This window comes from Balaenoptera borealis (assembly GCF_965194805.1).
Source record: "Balaenoptera borealis genome assembly, chromosome: 5".
NCBI classification, from domain to species: Eukaryota; Metazoa; Chordata; class Mammalia; order Artiodactyla; family Balaenopteridae; genus Balaenoptera; species Balaenoptera borealis.
In genome coordinates, this window is record NC_138862.1 from 140,208,769 (window position 1) to 140,232,769 (window position 24,001).

The 24,001-nt window shown below is 38.1% G+C and overlaps 1 protein-coding gene and 1 pseudogene across 3 annotated transcripts in view; one reads left to right on the plus strand and one right to left on the minus strand.

Annotated features, from left to right (window-relative positions):
• Positions 1-24,001, plus strand: part of LOC309629083 (centromere protein U pseudogene) — a 385,624-nt pseudogene that overhangs the window by 315,172 nt on the left and 46,451 nt on the right. The window lies entirely within an intron of this gene.
• SGO1 (shugoshin 1) lies at positions 3,548-22,518 on the minus strand. Of its 2 annotated transcripts, none has more exons than XM_082392747.1 (8): positions 21,429-22,518; positions 18,035-18,188; positions 17,753-17,949; positions 14,086-14,162; positions 11,986-12,044; positions 10,659-11,474; positions 8,437-8,626; positions 3,548-7,341 (listed from the first exon to the last, which is right to left on the minus strand). In XM_082392747.1, the coding sequence occupies exons 2-8, from the start codon at positions 18,174-18,176 to the stop codon at positions 7,335-7,337; spliced, it is 1,488 nt and encodes a 495-aa protein (XP_082248873.1). In that variant the 5' UTR covers positions 18,177-18,188; positions 21,429-22,518; the 3' UTR covers positions 3,548-7,334. The 2 variants fall into 2 exon arrangements, with proteins under 2 accessions (XP_082248873.1, XP_082248872.1); XM_082392746.1 differs by lacking the exon at positions 3,548-7,341 and adding an exon at positions 8,074-8,229 and having other exon boundaries at positions 21,429-22,517.

Genomic DNA, 24,001 nt, shown 5'->3' on the forward strand with positions numbered 1-24,001 from the left:
ACATACACTAGAAGGAATCAATAGTAGACTAAATGACACAGAAGAACAGATCAGTGAGTTGGAAGACAGAATAGTGGAATTCAATGCTGCTGTACATAAAAAAGAGAAAAGAATGAAAATAAATGAGGACAGTTTGAGAGACTCCTGGCACAACATCAAGCACACTAATATTCACATTATAGGGGTCCCAGAAAGAGAAGAGAGAAAGGGTTGAGAAGATATTTGAAGAGAGAAAGCTGAAAACTTCCCTAACCAGGGAAAGGAAAGTCAGCCAAGTCCAGGAAGCACAGAGAGTCCCATACTGGATTAACCCAAAGAGGAGCACACCAAGACAAATGGTAATCAAAATGACAAAAATTAAAGATAAAGGGAGAATAGTAAAAGCAACAAGGAAAAAGCAACAAATAACACACAAGGGAATCCTCATAAGGCTATCAGCTGATTTTTCAGCAGAAACTGCAGGCCAGAAGTGGGTGGCATGATATATTTACAGTGATGAAGGAGAAAAACCTATAAACAAGAATACTCTACTCAGCAAGGCTCTCATTCAGATTTGATAGAGAAATCAAAAGCTTTACAGACAAGCAAAAGCTGAAAGAATTCAGCACCACCAAACCAGCTTTATAAAAATGTTAAAGGAACTTCTCTAGGAAAAAAGAAAAGGCCACAAATAGAAACAGGAAAATTACCCAACGAAAATGCTCATTGGTAAAGGCAAACATAAAGGTAGGAAATCATCCACATACAAAGCTAGTAGGGAGGTTAAAAGACAAAAGCAGTAAAATCATCTGTATCCACAATAAGCAGTTAAGGGATACAGAAAACAATTAGATGTAAAATATGATATCAAAAACAGTAATCGTGAGGGGAGGTGAGTACAAATGCAGGATTTTAAAATGCATTTGAAATTAAGAGAACAGCAACTTAAAACAAAAACCTCACAGTACAGACAAAACATAAATCTATAATAGATATACACAGAAAAAACAGAAAGGAATCCAAAGGTAAAGACAGTCATCAAATCGCAAGAGAATAAAAGGGTGAAAAAAAGCCTACAAAAAGAAATCTAAAACAATTAAAAAATGGCAATAAGAACATATATATCAATAATTACCTTAAATGTAAATGGACTAAATGTTCCAACCAAAAGACATAGACTACCAGAACGGATACAAAAATAAGACCCATATATATGCTGCTTACAAGAGACTCACTTCAGATCTAGAGACACATACAGACTGAAAGCTGAGGGGATGGAAAAAGATATTAGATGCAAATGGAAATCAAAAGAAAGTATATAAAAATACTTACATCAGACAAAATAGACTTCAAAATAAAGACTGTTACAAGAGACAAAGAAGGACATTACATAATGACCAAGAGATCAATTCAAGAAGATATAACAACTGTAAATATATATGCACCCAAAATAGGAGCACCTTAATATATAAGGTAGATATTAACGGACATAAAAGGAGAAATCAACAGTAACATAATAATAGTAGGGGACTTTAACACCCCACTTACATCAATGGACAGAACTTCCAGACAGAAAGTCAATAAGGAAACACAGGCCTTTACTGACATATTAGATCAAATGTATTTAATTGCTATTTATAGGGCACTCCACCTGAAAGCAGCAGAATATGCATTCTTTTCAAGTGCACATGGAACACTCTCCAGGACAGATCACAGGCTAGGCCACAAAACAGTCTTTGGTAAATTTAGGAAAATTTAAAGCATATCAAGCATCTTTTCCGACTGCAACACTAGGAGACTAGAAATCAACTACAAGAAAAAAAAACTGCAGAAAACACAAACACATATAGGCTAAACAATATGCTACTAAACAACCAATGTATCACTGAAGAAATTAAAAAGGAAATCAAAAAATACCTAGAGACAAATGAAAATGAAAACATGACAATACAAAACCTATGGGATAGAGCAAAAGCAGTTCTAAGAGGGAAATTTACAGAGATACAATCTCAAACAACCTAACCTTACACCCAAAGCAACTACAGAAAGAACAAACAAAACCCAAAGTTAGTAGAAGGAACAACATCACAAAGATATCAGAGCAGAAATAAACGAAATAGAGACTAAAAAAACAATTACAAAAATCAATGAAACTAAAAGTTGGTTCTTTGAAAAGATAAACAAAATTGATAAGCCTTTAGCCAGAATCATCAAGAAAAAAAGGGATAGGGCCCAAATCAGTAAAATCATAAATGAAAATGTAGGAGTTACAACCAACACCAGAGAAATACAAAGGACCATAAGAGAGTACTACAAGCAACTATATGCCAATAAAATGGACAACCTAGAAAAAATGGACAAATTCTTAGAAAGGTACAATCTCCCAAGACTACACTGGGAAGAAATAAAAAATCTGAACAGACAATTTACCAGTACTGAAATTGAGTCAGTAATTTAAAAACTCCCAAGAAAGAAAAGTCCAGGACTAGAAGGCTTCACAGGTGACTCCTACCAAACATTTAGAGTTAACGCCTATCCTTCTGAAACTATTCCAAAAAGTTGCAGAGGAGGGAACATTTCCAAACTCATTCTATGAGGCTACCAAAACCAGACAAAGATATCACAAGAAAAGAAAATTACAGGCCAATATCACTCATGAACACAGATGCAAAAATCCTCAACAAAATACTAGCAAACAGAATCCAACAATACATTAAAAGAATCATACACCATAGTCAAGTGGGATTTATCCCAGGAATGCAAGGATTTTTCAATATCCGGAAATCAATCAATGCAATACACCACATTAAGAAAAGCCATACTATCATCTCAATAGATGCAGAAAGAGCTTTTGATGAAATTCAACATCCACTTATGATAAAAACTCTCCAGAAAGTGGGCACAGAGGGAAACAACCTCAACATAACAAAGGCCAGATAAGACAAAGCCACACCTAACAACATACTCAAATGGTGAAGAATTGAAAGCATTCCCTCTAAGATCAGAAACAAGGCAAGGATGCCCACTCTTACCACCTTTTTTTTTTTTTTTTTGGCTGCACCACGTGACATGCGAAACTTCCCTGACCAGGGATCGAACTCGTGCCCCCTACAGTGGAAGCATGGAGTCTTAACCACTGGACCACCACGGAAGTCCCTCTTGCCACTTTTATTCAACATAATTTTGGAAGCCCTAGCCACACCAATCAGATAAAAAAAGAAAAAGAATCCAACTGGGAAAGGAGGAGGTAAAATTGTCACTGTTTGCAGATGACATGACACTATACATAGAAAATCCTAACATGCCACCAGAATACTACTAGAGCTCATCAATGAACTTGGTAAAGCTGCAGGATACAAAAATTAATATACAGAAATCTGTTGCATTTCTATAAACTAAGAAGGAACTATCAGAAAGAGAAATTAAGGAAACAATCCCATTTAGAATTGCATCAAAAAGAATAAAGTACCTAGGAATAAACCTACTTAAGGAGGCAAAAGACCCACACTTTGAAAACTCTAAGACGCTGATGAAAGCAACTGAAGATGACACAAACAGGTGGAATGATATACCGTGTTCTTGGATTGGAAACATCAATATTGTTAAAATGACATACTGCCTAAGGCAATATACAGATTCAATGCAATCTCTATCAAATTACCAATGGCATTTTTCACAGAACTAGAACAAAAAATTTAAAAGTTTTTGTGGAAACAAAAAAGACTCCAAATAGCCAAAACAATCTTGAGACAGAAAAATGAAGCTGGAGGAATCAGGCTCCCTATCTTCAGAGCAAACTACAAAGCTACAGTAATCAAAACCGTATGGTACTGGCACAGAAACATATACATAGATCAATGAAACAGGATAGAAAGCCCACATATAAACCCATGCACTTATGGTCAATTAATCTATGACAAAGGAAGCAATAATATACAATGGAGAAAAGACAGGCTCTTCAATAAGTGGTGCAGGGAAAACTGGACAGTTACATGTACAAGAATGAAATTAGAACATTCTCTAACACCACACACAAAAATAAACACAAAGTGGATTAAAGACCTAAATGTAAGACTGGAAACTATAAAACTCCTAGAGGAAAACATAGGCAGAACACTCTCTGATATAAACTGCAGCAATTTTTTTTTGGATCAGTCTCCTAGAGCAGTGGTCCCCAACCTTTTTGGCACCAGGGACCAGTTTCATGGAAGACAGTTTTTCCACAGACTGGGGCAGGGTGCGTGGAGATAGTTCAGGTGGTAGTGTGAGCAATGGGGAGTGGCAGATGAAGCTCTGCTCGCTCACCGCTCACCTCCTGTTGTGCGGCCCGGGGGTTGGGGACCCCTGTCCTAGAGTAATGGAAACAAAAGCAAAAATAAACAAATGGGCCCTAATTAAACTTAAAAACCTTTTGTACAGCACAGGAAACCATAAACAAAATGAAAAGACGACCTATGGAATGGGAGAAAATATTTGCAAAGGATGCCTCAGACAAGGTCTTAATTTCCATAATATAGAAACAGCTCATGCAGCTAAATATCAAAAAGAACAAACAACCCAATAAAAAAATGGGAAGACGACCTAAATAGACATTTCTCCAAAGAAGACATACAGATGGCCAAAAGGCACATGAAAAGATGCTCAACATTGCTAAGTACAAGAGAAATATAAATCAAAACTACAATGGGGTATCACCTCGCACCAGTCAGAATGGCCATCATCAAAAAGTCTACAAATAATAAATGCTCGGGAGGCTATGGAGAAAAAGGAACCCTCTTGCACTGTTGGTGGGAATGTAAATTGGTGCAGCCACTATAGAGAACAGTATGGAGATTCCTTAAAAAACTAAAAATAGAATTACCATATGATCTAGCAATTCCACTCTTGGGCATATATCCAGACAAAAGTCTAACTCAAAAAGACATGCACCCCAACGTTCATAGCAGCACTATTTTGTAACAGCCAAGACATGGAAGCAATGTAAATGTCCATTGACAGATGAATGGATAAAGAAGATGTGGTATATATACACAACGGAGTATTACTCAGCCATAAAAAAGAACGAAATAATGCCATTTGCAGCAACATGGATGGACCTAGAGATTATCATACTGAGTGAAGTCAGACAGAGAAACACAAATACCATATGATATCACTTACGTGTGGAATCTAAAAAGTGATACAAATGAACTTATTTACAAAATAGAAATAGACTCACGGTCAAAGAAAACAAACTTATAGTTACCAAAAGGGAAAGGTAGGGGAGGAAGGGTTAAATTAGGAGCCTGGGATTAACAGATACACACTATATATAAAACAAACAAGAAGGACCTACTGTATAGCACAGGGAACTATATTCAATATCTTGTAATAACCTATAAGCAGAATCTCCATTATAGGTTATATATATAACTGAATCACTTTGCTGTACACCTGAAACTAACACAACATTGTAAATCAAGTATACTGCAAAAAAAAAAGTAAATACATATTTAAATTAAAAAAATTTGCTGTTTGGAAAATGATATACTCCTTGTGTCTGGAGAATTGGTACAACCATTTAGAAAGCAACCTTACTTCTAGGTACTAACTCCACGGAAACTTATTTACACACATACAAGAATGTAGAATATTCAGTGCAGCACTAATTTATAATAATGAAAAAGTGGAAGCAAAATGTTTATCAAAACAAGAATAAGTCTGGTTTATTTATATAATAAAATTCTGTACACTGATGAAAATAATCTATATCTGCCAATGTGGACAAATCTAAAAACACAATGTTGAGCTAAAAGTAGTTGCAAAAAGATATATACCATATAACATTCATGTAAAATGTTAAAACACAAAACAATCTTAAGTCTATGGATAAACGCTACAATGAGAATAAAGAAATATTAAAATACGAAAACTCTAAAAGTATAAAACCACCAAATTTAGAAAAATAATTGATTTTGGAGATGAAGGGAAGGTGAGGATCAGATAGATGAAAAAACACCAGAAGAGAAAGATCTATAAAGTAATAGGAAAGGCAGTCAAAGGTGTAGAGCAGGAGTTGGCAAGCTTTTGGGGTAAAGGCCTCAAGAGTAAATATTTTAAGATTTTGCAAGCCTTTGCAAGAGGCAAAATGAAGGATATTATGTAAGTACTAATAGGGGTTCAAAGTTAGTGTTTTCTATCATCAGAATCGATAGCAAGTTTTTGATTTAAAGACATAAAAAACATTTTCAGACCATATGAAAGCAGGCAGAGGGCTGAATTCGGTCCGTAGTCTGCAGTTTGCACACTGCTGGCCTAGAGCAACATCATGCAATAGCACTTTCTGGGGTGACGGGAATGTGGTACATCTGCATTGTCCCCAGTATGGTAACCACTAGAGCCACATGTGACTACTGAGCACTTGAAATGCAGCAACTGTGACTGAGAAATTAAACTTTACATTGTATTCAATCTTAATTAAGATAGCCATTCTAGAGTTCCTATGAATTCAAAGAACAGGTGTAAGGGCAGTGGCTGAACAAACAAACTAGAAAAATAAGAGACTGTGATGGGAGAGTAGGGCATACGAACCAGTGATTCCTTCAGGGACAGGAAAACTTGGGCTGATGGAAAGGATTTTGGGTGTGACTGGCATGGAATGCAGGAAGATGTGGAGACGCAGTCAAGAAAACTTGAGGTCAGGGTTAGAAGAGTCACCCAGTAAAACAGAAATTGTTGATCATGGACAGGGCAGTTCCACAACGAGAAGCTGAAAGAGAAGTGATGTGTGAGGATGGGAGACCTATGGGGGCGAGGAAAACAGAGAAAACCAAGGTTTGGGAGAGAAATGTCCAACAAGGGCGAGAGTGGTGAAGGCTGGAGAGAAAGACGACCAGGGAGATATGCTACCTCTGATATTTAAAGAACGGAAGAAAAACACAAGCACTATCTTATACAAACTTTATTGCTCTTTAAAAATGAATAACTTTAAATTTTACAGAGGTATATACAAATGTAGGCTTCAAACTCTCAGAACTGAACTAATTCCCTCTCACTGAATTAATTTTTTTTTAAACTAATTAAAATTTTACTCTTTAATTAGGAACCTTGGGGAAAAGAAGTCGCATCATGATTTAAAGGCAAAGGCAGAGACCCAAAACCAGCTGGCTTTTCCTTGTTAGGCTGCAGCAGAGTTTAAGCCAGGCCTGACCCACTCCAGCTCTGGCCACAGTCTGCTCTCTACAGCCTGGTCCCAGGTTTGTTTGGTTGCAAACTGGCTTCACTTCGTCTGAAGACCTAGCTTGAGTGAATTCATGGCTTCCGCAAGTTCAAGCATCCCTCACTTCTGTCACTTGGCGGTGCCACCGGCCATGGCCTTAGGAACTGATCAAAAATACAAAAAAGCCCTTGGCATTCACACATTTAACATTTGACATTTTTGACTAAACAAGTAACTATACTGAAAGGCCATGACACAATAATTTGTGATTTTGCTGAGGTATCCCTTTGAACAATGTACACCTGGAGCTGGGGGTTCAGAGCTAGTCACTTATCTGGTCCCTGAGCCTAAGCAACCATCAATTCTCTAACCATGATCTAATACACATTTTACCTGAAAAACCAAATACAACAATAGTATAAGGGATCCACAAATAGCTTAGGGTACACCCTACTGTGAATGACAAGGATTTATTTTGTTCAAATATTGTACAAAGAGTTTCAAAAGATCCTCAGCCTGTCTTCAAAAATCATTCATTCAAAATCATTCATTCAATCATAGTATTACCTACTTAAGGGAAAAATAAAGATGCCTTATAATTAAAACATCTTAATTTGAAGAAACATTAATTTCCAAATGTTGGTATAAGATACATTTTGACTAAAATTAGGCAGTATAAAAAAATCTAAACTATTATAGTGCTTAAGTCCAATTATTTATACCTAAAAGAAAAAATAAACCAAATGTATCAAAGGTTTAAGAAAAACCATCACATTTGAAGCATAGTTTTGAAGAAATGTTCACGATCTAGAGTACTGTCAAGAGAATATTCTATGGCAGTAGTTCAACCCACTTGAACACTATCTTACAGATTCTCTCGGCACCACAGAAGAGGGTGTAGGATGAATTTAAACAACATCCAACAAACACTTCATTGTACTTGCTTCATGCTTTTTTTTTTTTTAGAACTGCGTCTGGAATCCTTTTTCTGCTTAAAAATAGGCGAATTCAAGAAACACAAATCTGTAAAAGGGTCCCCTCTTCTCAGTTTCCTGTAAGAGTAAAGAGAACTCGTAGGCATAATTATAAGCATCCCAATGCTAACTTACTCTTCAGTATAAATTTACTGCAGAGTATGCCATTGTTAATATTCCTGGTTCAGATTTTCATCAAAATGGAGTATTTCAAATAAGGCTCCATAACCTTAATTCCCCCCATGTGTATCATTAAAAGTTAGTTCCCACAAGCCAAATACTTACGAAGCGAGCGTGGGTTCCTTATAGTTCACACTGGCTGTGCACCTACGTTTACGCAAAGACACTGGTGGGCTTTCTACATTCTTTTTTGGAGAAAGAGAAAGTTTTCTGGTTTTCACTACAGGATACAAGGGGACATTTGTGATATCCTTCAGGCGAAAATGAGGTGACTGGTGAGTTTCAGGTAGTGCACCTACAGAAAACAAGTTTTATTGAATATGGTTCCAAAAAACAAACAAGCAAACACAGGAACTAAAACTGTATGCAATTACACATATTAAAAGTATACAAAATCCAGCATTTTACAACACAGATTTTTAAAAACTTGTTCACCATTTTTTCCTCCCAGATAACACTGAAATATTAATTATTGTAGCTGTGAAGAACTGACTAAAACAATAGTTTACTAAAACTTAAAATTCTTAAAACTTAAAGAAAAAATTAAAATTCTTCTAGGATAGCTTGGGCACAATGAGTTAGTTTAAAACTATGCAATTTCATTTAGTCACACCTTGCTCTTTAGAATCATCCAGGCCTCAATCTCTTTCAATTCTAAGTTTATCAACAAGTGACTTCTTATTGTCTTATAAAGCCACTCAAACTCATTCTATTAAATAAGTGAGAATTCTAAATCGTACTCTCTGGGTAAACCAGGAGAAAAGGTGTTCCCTCTAGTAAAGTTAGTCAGTTAAAAAGTTACCCAATGTTTTTCCTGTCATAAACATCCAAGTTATTCTACCTGGAGCTACATCTATATTGGGAGACAGCTACCCAGCACACAGGTTAAGAACACTATAAGACAAACAAGCTCTTAAAATAGTTTTAAAAAGCAAATCATTTCCCAAGAAAAACTAAATTGTAACTGTAAAGTGACGTTATACTTATTAACCATTGTCCAGGGTTATTTGGGATTCAAATATTCTGTCTTTCTTGTCCCTACATAAGCATCTTGTACTATACTAATTATTCCAACTTTTGGTTTGGAAAATATGGTTAAACAACAACATCAGATCATTTGCTATATTCTGGAATAAAGCTTCTAAAACTTCAAAGCATATACAGATCTTCTGGGGATTTTGTTAGAGAGATACAGATTCTGATTCAAGGATGTGGGGTATGGCCTGAGATTCTGCTTTTCTAAGAAGTTTCCAGGTAATGCTGATACTGATGGTCTGGGGACAAAATTCTGAGTAACAGTATTTTAGAGTGTATTTTTTTCCTTTTAAAAACTTATTATGAAATATTTCAAGTATACACAAAGACGGGGACAACAGTATAATAAGCCCCCAGTTACCCAGCTTCAATAATTATCAACATTTTGCCAATCTTGTTTGATTTACTCTAAAAGCATTACAGCATATTTTTTTAAAAAGATGTTTGCATGCTGCCACCACCTAACTGGTTGACCTTGGAAAGTCATTTAGCTTTTTTAGGCTTTAGTTTCCTTATAAACAAAACAAGCACGATCACACCTACATGTCAGAGTTGTTCTGAGGATCAAATGAACTAGCATGACAATATTTTGAGACTAAAACTTGCCTGTTTATGTTAGTTTCCCCAGACTAAAATTCCCAGATGAGAATCTCTGTGGGCAGGTGCAGGCTGTATCATCAACATTTGAACCATGCCTACTTTTTGATCTAACCAATAAAAGCAAGATTTTTCTAAGCCACAGTTTTTAGATGTTTTACAAATGTCTTACAAAAGAATACTAAGCCCATCAACTGAGGAAAAGGTTTTCTTGGTCTAATTAGGCCACCTTCACTAAATAGAAAATTATTTTAAATTGTGGTTCCTGTCAAGTTGACTATATAAAGCAAAGCCATTAAAATTACAGGTCACTGGATTCAAGTTTGATTTCATTTTCAACGGGATGTTTCAGGGGAGTGTGTAATAGGCATTTTAATTCAACTTAACTCCACAAAAGTTTTTTCCTCGCCTTGGAAGATTTCATTTACTGGAAGTAAAATTGCTTTCTCCATAACAAGTAGTATTTGTTCTTAAAGAGGATTTAAATTAGCTTAAAGCATGTCGAAGCAACACAACTGTGATTTCCACCCCACAGCCCCCCCACTATTTAATCTGACTGTAACTTTCCCCAAAGAGACAGATGGTAAGTCTGTAACCTCCTCCAGAGAAACAGATGGTAAGTATAGTATATAAGCACCAGGAGTGATCATTTAACATAAACATTAAAAATGCAGGCAAACAAGTAAATCACTTACTAGGAGGAGTTTTTGTTGGCTCAGAACCCTCTGTCTCCTTTTCACCCCTATGTTTCAGTGCTCTTTTAGATCGAGGCCTGGTGACTGGACTCCTATCTGATTCACTGGTGAGATCTTGACTGTACTTGCACGTGGGCAGATAGAGGTCATCAGAGTCATCTCCTGAACCACTTGATTCACAGATGCTCACTTCAGATTCATTGTTGTTTTCTTCTCTTTTAGGATCATTGCTCACTTTTTGTCGGAAAGGAGTGAGATGAACACCCTCTTCCAAATTAAAATTGTAAGCATCACTGGAGGTGACAGATTTATCCAACTTTTTTTGGGAAACAGTTTTTTTATATTCACTTTTGCTCCCTTTATATTTTGAGACAGATTTTGATTTTTTCCTTTTGTTAGCTTTTCTTTTCTCTTCTCTTTTTCTTCCTTGGGCAGCTCTGTGCTTACTTTTAGTTTGGTCTAATTTATACTCTAAAATGTCTTCTTTTGTTTTAGTAGATTGTCCTGGGTGAATTAGCCTTGTTGATAAGTAAATTTGATCCTTGTTCCATTGATAAAAATTTTGTTCTACATTTTCAGGTATGTGCGTGTTTACTGGTGAGTCTACAAATCTAATTCTTTCCAATCCCAAAGACTGCTCTGACAAATGACTGATTCCAAAATCATCCAAGGCATTGAACTGACATGGATTGTTGACATGTTTCTTTAAACTGCGACGGAGAGATACAGTTCTAGGTAAGACATTATCAGTTGACTTATCTTCACCTGAATCCAAATCGAATCCCAGTCTGTCTTGAGAAACAGTAGGTGTTGGCTCTGAGAATTTAAAAAAATAAATGAGAAAGATAGTTTTACTTTATGGAAATTTAAATTTCAGGAATCTTAGAATTCAAAGTTAAAAATGGAACTAATGAAAATTCATCCTGTAGTTTCCCCACATTTACTATAAATAAATAAAAATCTGGGGAGCATAATATTTACTTCCTTCCGACTGTCTGTACCTATATATTCCAAGGTTGTTATGAGGGTTAACTATGGTAACATATGTTAAATGCCTAACACAGAGCGTAACACATAGTAGGCTCAGTAAACTGCAGCCACAGTTATAGCCAAGGTTTCTGACTACAGATTTGGAAAAATAAATGGATGTATTTTAAAACTCTTGTTATTCTGTGTAAAATAAACAGATATTTGCTTTCAGCCGAGTACCAGACGAGAAGATTTAAAAAGGTAAACAAATAAAAATTAGAGAAATTTAATTATGTTACTTGTTCCCAAAGATCCCCTCTTGCCTTTAGAAGTATTTTTATATTTTCATTTGTATTACCTTCTATTTGGAACAATTCTTCTTGTCCTGGAAAGTCAGCGTCCTGAAGAGGAACTTGCCTTAGAAAGTACCAATAAAAAACAAAAATTTATTTAACAATTATGTAATAAGAACAAATTTTAAGATTTTCTACAACGTAAGTTTTTTTCTTTAGTATCATTTCATAATTCCACTCTAAATCAGTACATCTGTTCTATATCAAAGGAAACCAAAAAACACTTATGCTGATTACGTGGAGGCTGATTTGTTACGACTGGCATTCAACTGCCACTGGAGGAACTAACATATCAAATTGGACAGTTCCTCCCGAAAACATTCCATAACTCACCATTTCATTTAACTGGAGAAACAGCCAATCAGATCGACTTATAAAATATATTAAAGAAACTCAGTTAGATCCTTCTTTAGGAGACTGCGTTATCACTAGCCGAGCTGTGATTTGTGGACAGTGCACACTTCTACGGTGCTTACCTACTGACTCCTCTGAAGTTAATACTGTTCATTTTCTTTAAAAATTTTGTCCCCCTTTGGTTCATGGAACAAGAAATTTCCATTCTTGGGGCTTCCCTGGTGGCGCAGTGGTTGAGAATCTGCAGGGGACACGGGTTCGAGCCCTGGTTTGGGAAGATCCCACATGCCACGGAGCAACTAGGCCCGTGAGCCACAACTACTGAGCCTGCGCGTCTGGAGCCTGTGCTCTGCAACAAGAGAGGCCGCGACAGTGAGAGGCCTGTGCACGGGCGATGAAGAGTGGCCCCTGCTCGCCACAACTAGAGAAAGCCCTTGCACAGAAACGAAGACCCAACACAGCCAGCAATCAATCAATCAACCAATCAATACAAAAAAAAAAAAAGTAAAAAAAAAGAACGCGTGCTTGAGCTACGAACCGACCTAGTCACAAAAAAAAAAAAAAAGAAAGAAATTTCCATTCTTTATGCTTTAATATGGCCGTTTCATTCTAATTATAATTTTATTCTCTATTTTCTGTAGAGAATTTCCCCCTCTGGACATCAAAACTTAAGTACAAGTTTAGGTAACAGAGTTATGGCAACCAATAACAATTTTCGAAACCTTATAAAAACTCAATTACCTCATCCTGCTTTTTGATCATCACATAAATATTTCGTCACATCTTAACATTCAACAGTTTAAAAACTATTCATGATTAAAATTAATATGGGGATAGGAATCATATTAGTGATTACTTCTGCAAGGAGGGGGAACAGACTCGAAAGGGACATGAGGGAATGGCTTATGGCAGTAGCTCTCACCTGGGGACAGTTAACCTCCCCCTCCCCCCAACGCCCCCGGGATATCTGGCAATGTTGAGAGACATTTTGATTCTTGTAACTGTTCGAGGGGGGCTGCTATTGGCCTCTAGCGGGTGGAGGTCAGGGATGCTGCTAAACATCCCACCATGTTTGGGGCAGCCCCACAAGCAAGGATGATGTAGCCCAAAATGTCAGAGGCGCTTAGACTGAGAAACCCCGGGCCAGAGTGACAGCAACGCTCCGCATCTTAACTCAGGTTTTGGTTCACGGGGGTATACATTAGTCCAATTCACTGAACTGTGTAATTAAGATCTGTGCATTTTACTGTATCTAATTATAGCTCAGTAATTCATAAGCAAACAAATAAAGTACCCTTAATCCAAGAGAAGAAGAAGGTATATGAGGTCTGATGGTATTTAAGAATGAATTGGATTAGCAAGACAGTGTGAAAGCTGTGTTAAATATGATATTTTATTAGATTTCTTTTCTAAGCCAGACTATTTGTAGTACTGGCAAAATACCATCATTTGAATAACCAATCCTTAGAATAAAAACACGATACAAGAAAAATATAACTGAAGGGAATAGTTTAAAAATTCAGGAGAAGCTTTTTATTCCTAGACATCAAAAAAGTAACTAAATAGAAGAAAGCTTTGGCTTGGCTATATAGCACAGAATTTCAACATATAAAATTTCTTAAATACATTCTTAGAGAGAACATCAGACCCAAATACAAGAGTCAATATAATGTTAATTTCCTTTCATAAATGGATCACAGAATTAACTACTTCTTGGCATTAATAATCATAATAATGAATTTGATACTAACGGTAAATCCTCCACGAGTAAATTCCTGGAGTTGCTGTCGCTACTGGAGTCCATTCCAGGGGGACATACTTCCCGGTCCTGTCAATGTATTAAAACAAAGAAAACACTGGTACAATGGAAATATTCATAACAAAGCATTCATTTATTCAACAGTACTTATTGACAGTCTGCCATGGTGCCAGGGACTGTTCTAGGAACTGAATCTATAGCTACAAAATAGATTAAGTACTACTCTCTTAAAGCTTACATGCTAGTGTAGGGAGATGAAGTGTAAAAAAGCTGACGGTGATAAATGCAACTCAGGTTGAAATGACAGAGAGTAACTGATGTTGGAGGTCTCCTTTAGATGGGATGACTTTCATCTGAAACCTGAAGAACGCAAAGAGCCAGCCACTGAAGGAGGAAGAAGTGGAAACAGCAGATACAAAAGTCATGATGTAGGAAAACCTTGCTGTGCTCAGAAAAGAAAGGCCACTGGGGCTGGAACATAGTCACTGAGAAGACCAGTGAGAGGTGGGCACACAGAGGCCAGATAAGGTAGGACCTTGAGAACCATGAGTTTGGATTTTAGTCTATGTGTGATGGGAAGTCATTTGAATATTAAGCAGGGAAGTAAAATGATCTGAGTTTTAAAGAGATCAGTCTGGCCACTGTGTGAAACATGGATTGAAAAGGGCCAAGGGCACAGGCTGTAAGGAAGTCATCGTAGTAAATCAAGCAAGACATATCAGCTTGGACAGGAATCCTGTGGCTGTGGAGGTGAAGCCCAGGGGAAGGCTTTGCGATAACAGTGCACTCACATTGAATAGGGGTGGAGGTAGGGACACAGAGTGAGAAGGAAGCTTCTTATGCTTCTGACTTGAGCAAACGGGTGGGTTGCCTTACTGAGCTGAGTAAGACTTACAGAGGGAGGCAGAAGTCCAATGTCTTGGGAGGGGGGAAATAAAGAGTTGTGCTTTGTACAAAATATATTTGAGATCCTTTATAAATATTTAAGTGAATATATCAAGTAGTAACTGTGTGTGTGTTTGTGTAGGTCTTGAGCTACAAATTTGGAAGCCACCAGCAGGCAGACAATATTTAAAGCTATAGGAGCGGATGAGATGGGCCTAGGACAACTGATGCTTAAAAGTAAAGAAGCCAGCAGAAGAGATGGACAAAGAACAGTCAGAAAGATAAACAAGGAGAGTATGATGGTAAGAAAGCTAAGAGATCAAAGTGTTTCCAGCAAAGAGTCATCCCTGTACTATGTATTACTTCAAGGCCAACAAAAAAGAGACGTGACCCCTGAATTTGGTAACATGGAGGTTTTGGTAACCTTGACACACAGTGACAACAAAACGGTGGGGATGAAAGCCTGATAAGAGTGAGTTCGAATGTGAGGGGACGCTGAGCAAGGGAAGACAGTAAGTGCTGTTCTCTCTGGAAAAGTTCTGCTGTGAATGGAAGCAGAGAGATGAGGAGATGGAGGAATGAGATCAGGAGAGGTTCCATTTATTTTCTTTTCCTCTTAAGATGAGAGATACTGAAGCACATTTGTATGTAGCTAGAACGATTCAGTAGAGGGAGATAAATGTTGGAGGAGGGTGCAAACTTTCAGGAGCAAAGTCCTAGAGGAGATGAAAAGAAGGGAATCTGATGCACAAGGGGAGGGACTGGCCTTGGATAGGAGCAGAGACACTTCTGCCAGTGGCACAGGAAGGAAGAAGGAGAACACAGTGTAGATACAGGAAGGTGTGTAGATCTCTGTTAGGAAGACGAGTGGCCCAGTCTGATTCCTTAAAAGTCACTTCAATTGAGTGCAGTTGTTTTATGAAATTTGATGTACATATAACATGAAGACATTATAATGAACAGGTTAAAACTGTTCATCAGAAACAACTAGAAATTTAATCCTGTTAAAAGTTTTAAATTTATTATCAATTTAGCTAATGTTCTAAAGCTAGTATTATTACTGAAGATAAGTAAAGGAGGATATTTAACTGCAGAGTGATATAAAAATTATTTAAAAGATCCATGATAAAACTTAGGGAACAAAATGCTATTAGAAATTACTTTCTGATTAATACTTACAAGGTAAGTTAATTATTGGTAGGCAAGAAAAACATTCTTATTAAAGCATTTTAAGTTCTCCAGCACTGCAAAATTGACTTGATAAACAAGGATGCACACATATACAACGATGGTTGAGAATGAGTGATACCTACAGCGAGTACGTGGCAGAAAACAAACTCTGATGTTTTAAATGCTAGGAATACTTTCACCCAGCAACTAACAATATCTTTTAATAAATATTCAAAAATCACTGATAAATGTCAAAAGGCCTACAATAACAGAATTTTTTCACCACTGTTTTTGTGATTATCTCATTGAGTACTCACTTGACACTACTCTGTGTGATTTCAGCAAAAATCTGGACAGGGAAAAGGAAGATTCAAATGTCTTTGGAGAAATTTTTTTCCTCACTAGTTGACCAAACAAGGAAAAGAAAAAAATTAGGAAAGATTACATTCTGAAGGAAAAATATTTTAAATAACCCTCACAGGAAGGTGAAAAAACAAAAATCGTATCTAATCTTTATAGACAATTTTCTACTATATTATGTATGTATATGTTGCTATATGTGTACATATGTATGTGTATACACACACAGGTTCTATATATATCATACACAGAAAAAATATGGAATCACCTTAGTTGCAGGGAAGCAAGAACTCTTTCACTGACTCTTCCTCTCAACGGAGAGGTGACTTAATTCCTTTCTCGAGTCCAGACCCCTACCCTAGTCACTAGGCTCTGGCTTCTTCTCTTGCCCTAGGTGCCAACACAACTGTCTTCACTGGCGCGGCAAACAGATGGACACCCAAGTGTTAACACCTGACACTCGCCACTGCTCTTTTCTTTCTCTACCCCATGCAGTTTTCCTGGCAGTGGCCTCTGGGAAAAGGAGAGGTGAAACTGGCTCGTCCTCTCTCTTCTAGGGATTAATGTGTGACGAGACCCAGATAAGATCCTAAATCAAAATTTCTCCACGTCTGTTATGTTTTGGCTGGCCTTTCTATACATTCCTGGACACAAACAGAATCAGACTGAAAAGCAGGCAGCAAAATGTTCAGGATATTTCTTGTTTGGGAGTTAATATATAGTTGTCCTTATTTAGCCAACTAGTAGGTAAAAATGATTCTCCATAAAGCACTTAAATACTTCCCATCTCCCCAGTCAAGGTAGTCCTTTCAAAACCCCACTGGTGTAGCAAAACTACATAGAAAAGCTAAGATTAATAGCATTGATTAAAACTTTTGGACTAGTCTGCTTCCACAACCACTTTTAGACCTTTGGCTTGGTTGCCCATACCTTTGACTCACATCGCTGCCATTCAAAGGGTCTGGCCGTGCAAGAGGCTAAACTATTTCTTTTATATGTTGTCTTGCTACCTGCTTTCAGAAGCAAGTTATATGAGTATAAGCCTCAATCAGCTACAGGTATATGCTTGAAGCTTTCTTAACTGGCCCACACACAACTGGGCTGCAGCACTGAAGAAAGATGTTCTCATCACTTCACTAATAACAGAGCTATCAGTAATTAATTTAAAAAACATAACTGATCTAAACTACTAATTCATGGCTTTAACATTTTTCCCAAGAAACGAGCCTTTGTGATCAAAATACCTGAGCAGGTTCTTCTGTCTGTTGTGAATTAAGTTTTTCTTTCAGTGTGTACAGCTGACACATGAGGTAGTAACATTCTTTCCTCAGCTGTAAGATGATATCCTGGGCTTCTCTCACTTTGGACTTTTCATTTTCCAAAGCTAAGACTAACATTCTGTTGTTGTCTTGGTAGTTTTTTAGCAGTGTAGAAGTGTTGGCTAAAAGAGAATAAAAAGTTTTTTTTATCAGTTATTAAATCTAATCTTAAACAGTGATGTAAAGGACAACATGAAAATCTCTTACTGATTATTTGGCATGGAGCAGCTATCAAAGACTTTCGTTTGCCAATCTCTGCCAAGTTTTTACTCCTTTTCTCTTTCATTCGTTTCTTTATGTCTTCAAGACTATCTTGAAAGGACTTTTTGAGGCATCGTTCCTTGGCCATCTTCTGCTAGGACTTTAAAACAATAGAAAATATTTAATTTTTCAAGGGGTGATATCAAATATAAAACAAAACTGAAAACACAGGCTATTCATAAAAAACGGATTAAATAGAGACTTTGTAACTGTAGAATTAGCCCAAAGTAGATAGCCAATCTGGTAATAACCTACATTTGCAGCTTTTAAATTACATTAATATTTGTGGCATAATTTTATCCTCCTCGGGTACTTTATAGGGAAGGCTTAATAAATATGGATTTCCAACACAAAGGCTCTATAATATGCCACTTATTTATTCTATAACAAATACTCATGGGGGCTTACTATACATTGGGTTGGCCAAAAGGTTCATTCACTTTTTCCATAAGATGGCTCTAGTAGCACTTAGTTGTCTTTAACTTCATTGGAAACAATTTTGTCAGATCGTATGTGACAACTGTCATATCAGCATGCATTTAAAAAAATACATCAAAATTGGTGAATTTTTATGTAGCTATCTTAATACTGAAGATGGAAGAAAAAAAGCAACATTTTCAGCATATTATGCTTTATTATTTCAAGAAAGGTAAAAATGCAACCAAAACTCAAAAAAAGATTTGTGCAGTGTATGGAGAAGGTGCTGTGACTGATCGAACGTGTCAAAAGTGGTTTGCAAAGTTTCCTGCTGGAGATTTCTCGCTGGACGATGCTTCACGGTCGGTAGACCAGTTGAAGTTGATAACGATTAAATCGAAACAATAGTTGAGAACAATCAACGTTATACCACACGGGAGATAGCCTACATACTCAAAATATCCAAAACAAACGTTGAATATCATTTGCACCGGCCTGGTTATGTGAATCACTTTGATTTTTGGGTTCCACATAAGTTAAGTGAAAAAAACCTTCTTGACCGTATTTCCACATGTGATTCTCTACTTAAACGACATGAAAACGTTCCATTTTTAAAACAAGTTGTGACGGGCGATGAAAACTGGATACTGTACAATAATGTGGAAAGGAAGGGATCATGGGGCAAGTGAAATGAACCACCACCAACCACACCAAAGGCCAGTCTTCATCCAAAGAAGGTGATGTTGTGTATATGGTGGGATTGGAAGGGAGTCCTCTATTATGAGCTCCTTCCGGAAAACCATGATTAATTCCAACAAGTACTGCTCCCAATTAGACCAACTGAAAGCAGCACTCGACGAAAAGTGTCCAGAATTAGTGAACAGAAAATGCATAATCTTCCATCAGAATAACGTAAGATCTCATATTTCTTTGATGACCAGGCAAAAACTGTTACAGCTTGGCTGGGAAGTTCTGATTCATCCGCTAAATTCACCGGACATTGCACCTTTGGATTTCCATTTATTTCAGTCTTTACAAAATTCTCTTAATGGAAAAAATTTCAATTCCCTGGAAGACTGTAAAAGGCACTTGGAACAGTTTTTTGCTCAAAAAGATAAAAAGTTTTGGGAATATGGAATTATGAAGTTGCCTGAAAAATGGCAGAAGGTAGTGGAACAAAAGGGTGAATACATTGTTCAATAAAGTTCTTGGTGAAAATGAAAAACGTGTCTTTTATTTTTACTTAAAAAATCGAAGGCACTTTTTGGCCAACCCAATACGAGGCATTAAGGGAAATGCTTAATATATTTTGATGTTATGATTATTTATGTTTCCTATGACAATATTTATGACCAACTTTTAATGTTTATTAGGCTTACAGCATTAGTTCAGAGGCAAACACGTATCTGGGCTTTGCTTTCCAGTTACTTAAGATATGCACACATGCTCAAGAAAGTCAGGTGATCTTGAGAGGTTTAGTCATACTATGTAACACTATATACAATTTCACTAGGCTGTTATAACAATCACAGAGCTAGAAAAAGCAGGAACTGGGGTGGAGGAACATGCCAATTTTCTCATAGTTATTTTTAAAACTCAGATCATGCATACAGCAGACATTATATAATTATTGTTCTACATACAGTTGAAAGTAGCAAAACATGCACTGCCAGGAGACCATGCCATTGAGTGTATTAGTACATAAGTATATGTAAATCTTTCAATGCTGCAAATCAGATGGCTTTAGTATTTTGCTACTAAGCATGTCAAACTACTTTTCATGAACCTCTTTTGCCCTAGACTGTACTTTGCAGCTCTTAAAATTGCAAAAAATGATTCTTGTTTCCTACCACAATCTACGTATACAATTTTCACTACAAAAGGACACCTTCATCTCCTCTTAGTCAAATATTTTCCTGAATCTTACATTTTCTTGAGCGTTTTCTCCAGGCCTTCCTTATTTTCCTCTGGGGTCTTAAATATAGATATTGTAGATTTCATTAAATATTTTCTTTCTGCCAATACAGATACGATATATACTGTGATGTTTCCAGTAGAGCAAGCACAACTATTATTTTTAAACACTAACGTTAAGTGGGTTGTATAAAATACCCTACCACAATGGAGTTTTTGGAGTTCAAACCTGGAGATGTTTGAGAGCCAGGCAGATTAGGTAACTGAGCAAGTTGGTTTGGTTACTTGAAAAGCAGAGTTTATGTAAAAAACTTTCGTTCTTACATTTAATCAACTTAAAATTACAAAAGAAATATGCCCTAGCAGGAGTTTCATTCCCGTCTAGGCTGATGGTCTTAAAAGGGGGTGTGGTGGAGAGAAGGAATGAAAACAGTCACAGCGCGGACGGCAGTCTCAATCTGTACAGTACTCGGGTAAGGGGCCTGGGTTCAAAAGAACCTAGAATATTCGATCTCCATCATAATTCTTTCATCACTCTTGCTGTAGGACACTGGCCAATGCCGGCTTTTCCAGGGTAAGAGAAGCAGCAAAAGAAAAGGACGTCAAAGGCATCGCGCCACACAAAAAATATCTGCCAGTTTGTGTGCCCTCACGTTGAGCCTCGCTTTAAACTACTGTAAACGCTTTACTTTCACATCACTTAAGTCACACAGTTCCGCGAGGCGCGAGGTTACGGGCCCACTGAACAGAAGAGGAAATAAGAGCATCGCAAAGCGCAGGTCGGGGGGTTGAGGAGAGAGAGGCACCCGGTCAGGCAGACGCCACAGCCTGAGCTTTTGGCCACCGAACTCAGAACAGAGAGACCCAGAGAGAAGGGGGACAGGGGTCAAGATGCCCCTGTGTCACACCCGAAAAACCTGCAGCCTCCTCTTGAGAAAGCGGGACGGGGGTGGGGGCTCCCGGAAGAGGCCCGGAGACCCGCCTCCCGCAGGGACGTCCACCACGGTACCTTGGCAACGGTTTCTGCCACAGCTGTCGCCCTCCTCCTCACATTCCAAGGCTCCGCGAGGTTGTCCGGCCGTGCGCGTCCCGAGCTCCGAGACCCCTTAGTCTCAGGGACCCTCTCTCAACGCCGCTGACCGCTTCAACCACATTCGAAATTCTCCGCCGCGCTCACCCATTGGCTGGCTGGACGCGGTCACGTGATGCTGCGCCGCAGCCCACGGCGCAGGCAGAGCCCCGCCCCGCCGGGCGGCCTCATGTGACGCAATCCCGCCGAGAATCCGCATCCGGGCATCCGTCGCCCCCTCCCGCGGGGGCGGAGCCAGTTGCCCGGCGCTTTTCGGCTAGGAGTTGTTGGTTTTTAGGGGTGGAACCTCTCCGACACCTTTCAGGGCGGGTATTTTAGGGAGTTCAAAAGCTTCCTGTTTGTCTAGTCTTACAGCTGCCCGTCTTCGAGGTTATGCGCAAGGGCTCCCTCTTGTGAGACGAATCTTCTCGGTTGTTTGCCCGCCCAAGCAGTCAACCTGCCGCACGGAGGCGGTTAAAGGGATATTCAAACCAAAATAGGGAGCAGCTTTTGGATTAACGGGATTTTGTTAGGGAGGTTGCACATATCTGAAATATTCAGATCCAGGTTCTTTCTCTTTGCCCGACTACCTCTGGCTCTTTTCCCCTCAGGCAGTGACACCAGCATCCATCCAGTTACCTGCCCAGAAGACTGGGGAATCTTGCGGATTTTTTATTCTCCCATAGCTTCTCCACGTCCAGTCAGTTACCCAGTCCAGTCACTTCTACTTTCTAAGTATGATTCAGGTCCAGATTCCACTAATTTCCATCTTCTAATCCAGGCACCTACCTAATCCCTTTCTACGAAGTGCGTTAGTACCTGCTCTGACTGCAGAGTCCATCCCGTTATGTTGTCAGAGTGATTTCCCCAAAATGCTGGCTCTGACCTTAAAGAAAATTTAAGCTTTCTTCATGTTAGTGTGACCTTACCACTAACATGTTAATGTTAGTGACTGGTTTGTAGCCCATCAGCTACAAACTAGTAAGTTTAATAATTCTACTACTCTAAAAAATGGAAGTTTTTAGTAACTAATCACATTTTAAAAAGTTAAATCCTTGGGACTTCCCTGGTGGCGCAGTGGTTAAGAATCCGCCTGCCAATGCAGGGGATATGGGTTCAAGCCCTGCTCTGGGAAGATCCCACACGCCACGGAGCAGCTAAGCCTGTGCGCCACAACAACTGAGCCTGCGCTCTAGAGCCCGTGAGCCACAGCTACTCAGCCCGTGAGCCACAACTACTGAGCCCGCGTGCCACAACTACTGAAGCCTGCGAGCCTAGAGCCCGTGCTCTACAACTAGAGAAGCCACGGCAATGAGAAGCCCGCGCACCGCAACAAAGAGTAGCCCCCGCTCGCCCCAACTAGAGAAAGCCCGTGCACAGCAATGAAGACTCAACGCACCCAAAAATAAATAAAGAAATAAATAAATTTAAAAAAAAAGTTAACTCCTTCATTCATGCTTTATGAACTGAGCTGTAACTGCTGAAAGCTGAGCTTCTAACCACTTCTAGTTTGAAGTCTCTTGACTCGCAGTTTGATTCGCCTAATAAAATGTTCACATCAAGTAATGCTCTCTGAATTTACTTTTGAGAATGTTCTGTGGGTCCACTGGAGTTCTGTGAGCAGGTTCCATATCAGTACCTCTATAACTGGGGACACAGGGGTGCTGACAGCGCTGAGAGGCCTTTCTGGTTCCTTTTGAGCCAGAACTTGCTTTGGACCTAGAATGGCAATGGTGTTCTATGAAATATGAATAACTGAGGAACGTTATTATTTTCTAACTGTACTTTCTAACCACTCACTCTAAAAAGGATGACATAGAAGGAAAATGAATGATAGGACAATTCATAATTTCTTTTCAGTCCATCTCATTAGTAAGCTGAAGGTAAAGTGTTGGTAGAATGTGTACATATAAAGAAATATAAACAGTACAGTTAGTCTTGTGCAGCATTTCTACTGTTCTGGTAAGAATGAAATACATATGCATGTAAGAGCTACGAAATATGAATTATGTGATTTTGGTGATTCTGCACATGCAAGTTAAATGCTCTTATATTTGCATTTAAAACTAGCATTGACCAATATAAAGATGAATGGTAAAATTCATGCTAATGCTTGAAATTTTAAATTTTCCTTCACTTAGAATGACATTAAATGTCAAATGAAAATACACATTGACAAGTTGAGACGGATACTATGGAAGAAAGGCAAAATCTATAATTTTCTTTTTGCAAATTATGTATGTATGTATATATAATGCTACAATGATCCTAGGGGTTCATATATCTTTTTTAATTAGTGTTTTTTCCTCAAAAAATTACCCAGAAGTGGAATTGCTGGATCATACGGTAGTTATATTTTTAATTTTTTGAGGAATCTCCATGCTGTTTTCCATAGTGGCTGCACCAATTTGCATTCCCACCAGCAGTGTACTAAGGTTCCCTTTTTTCCACATCCTCACTAACACTTGTTATTTGTTGTCTTTTTGATGATAGCCATTCTGACAGGTATAAGG

Coding starts and splice junctions, on each gene's coding strand:
- SGO1 (XM_082392746.1), bottom strand. CDS start 18,176: ATGGCCAAGGAACGATGCCTCAAAAAGTCCTTTCAAGATAGTCTTGAA. Junction 11,475..11,985: donor AGAATTGTTCCAAATAGAAG/GTAATACAAATG, acceptor TTAAATTCTCAG/AGCCAACACCTACTGTTTCT. Junction 8,627..10,658: donor GCCAACAAAAACTCCTCCTA/GTAAGTGATTTA, acceptor TGTTTTCTGTAG/GTGCACTACCTGAAACTCAC.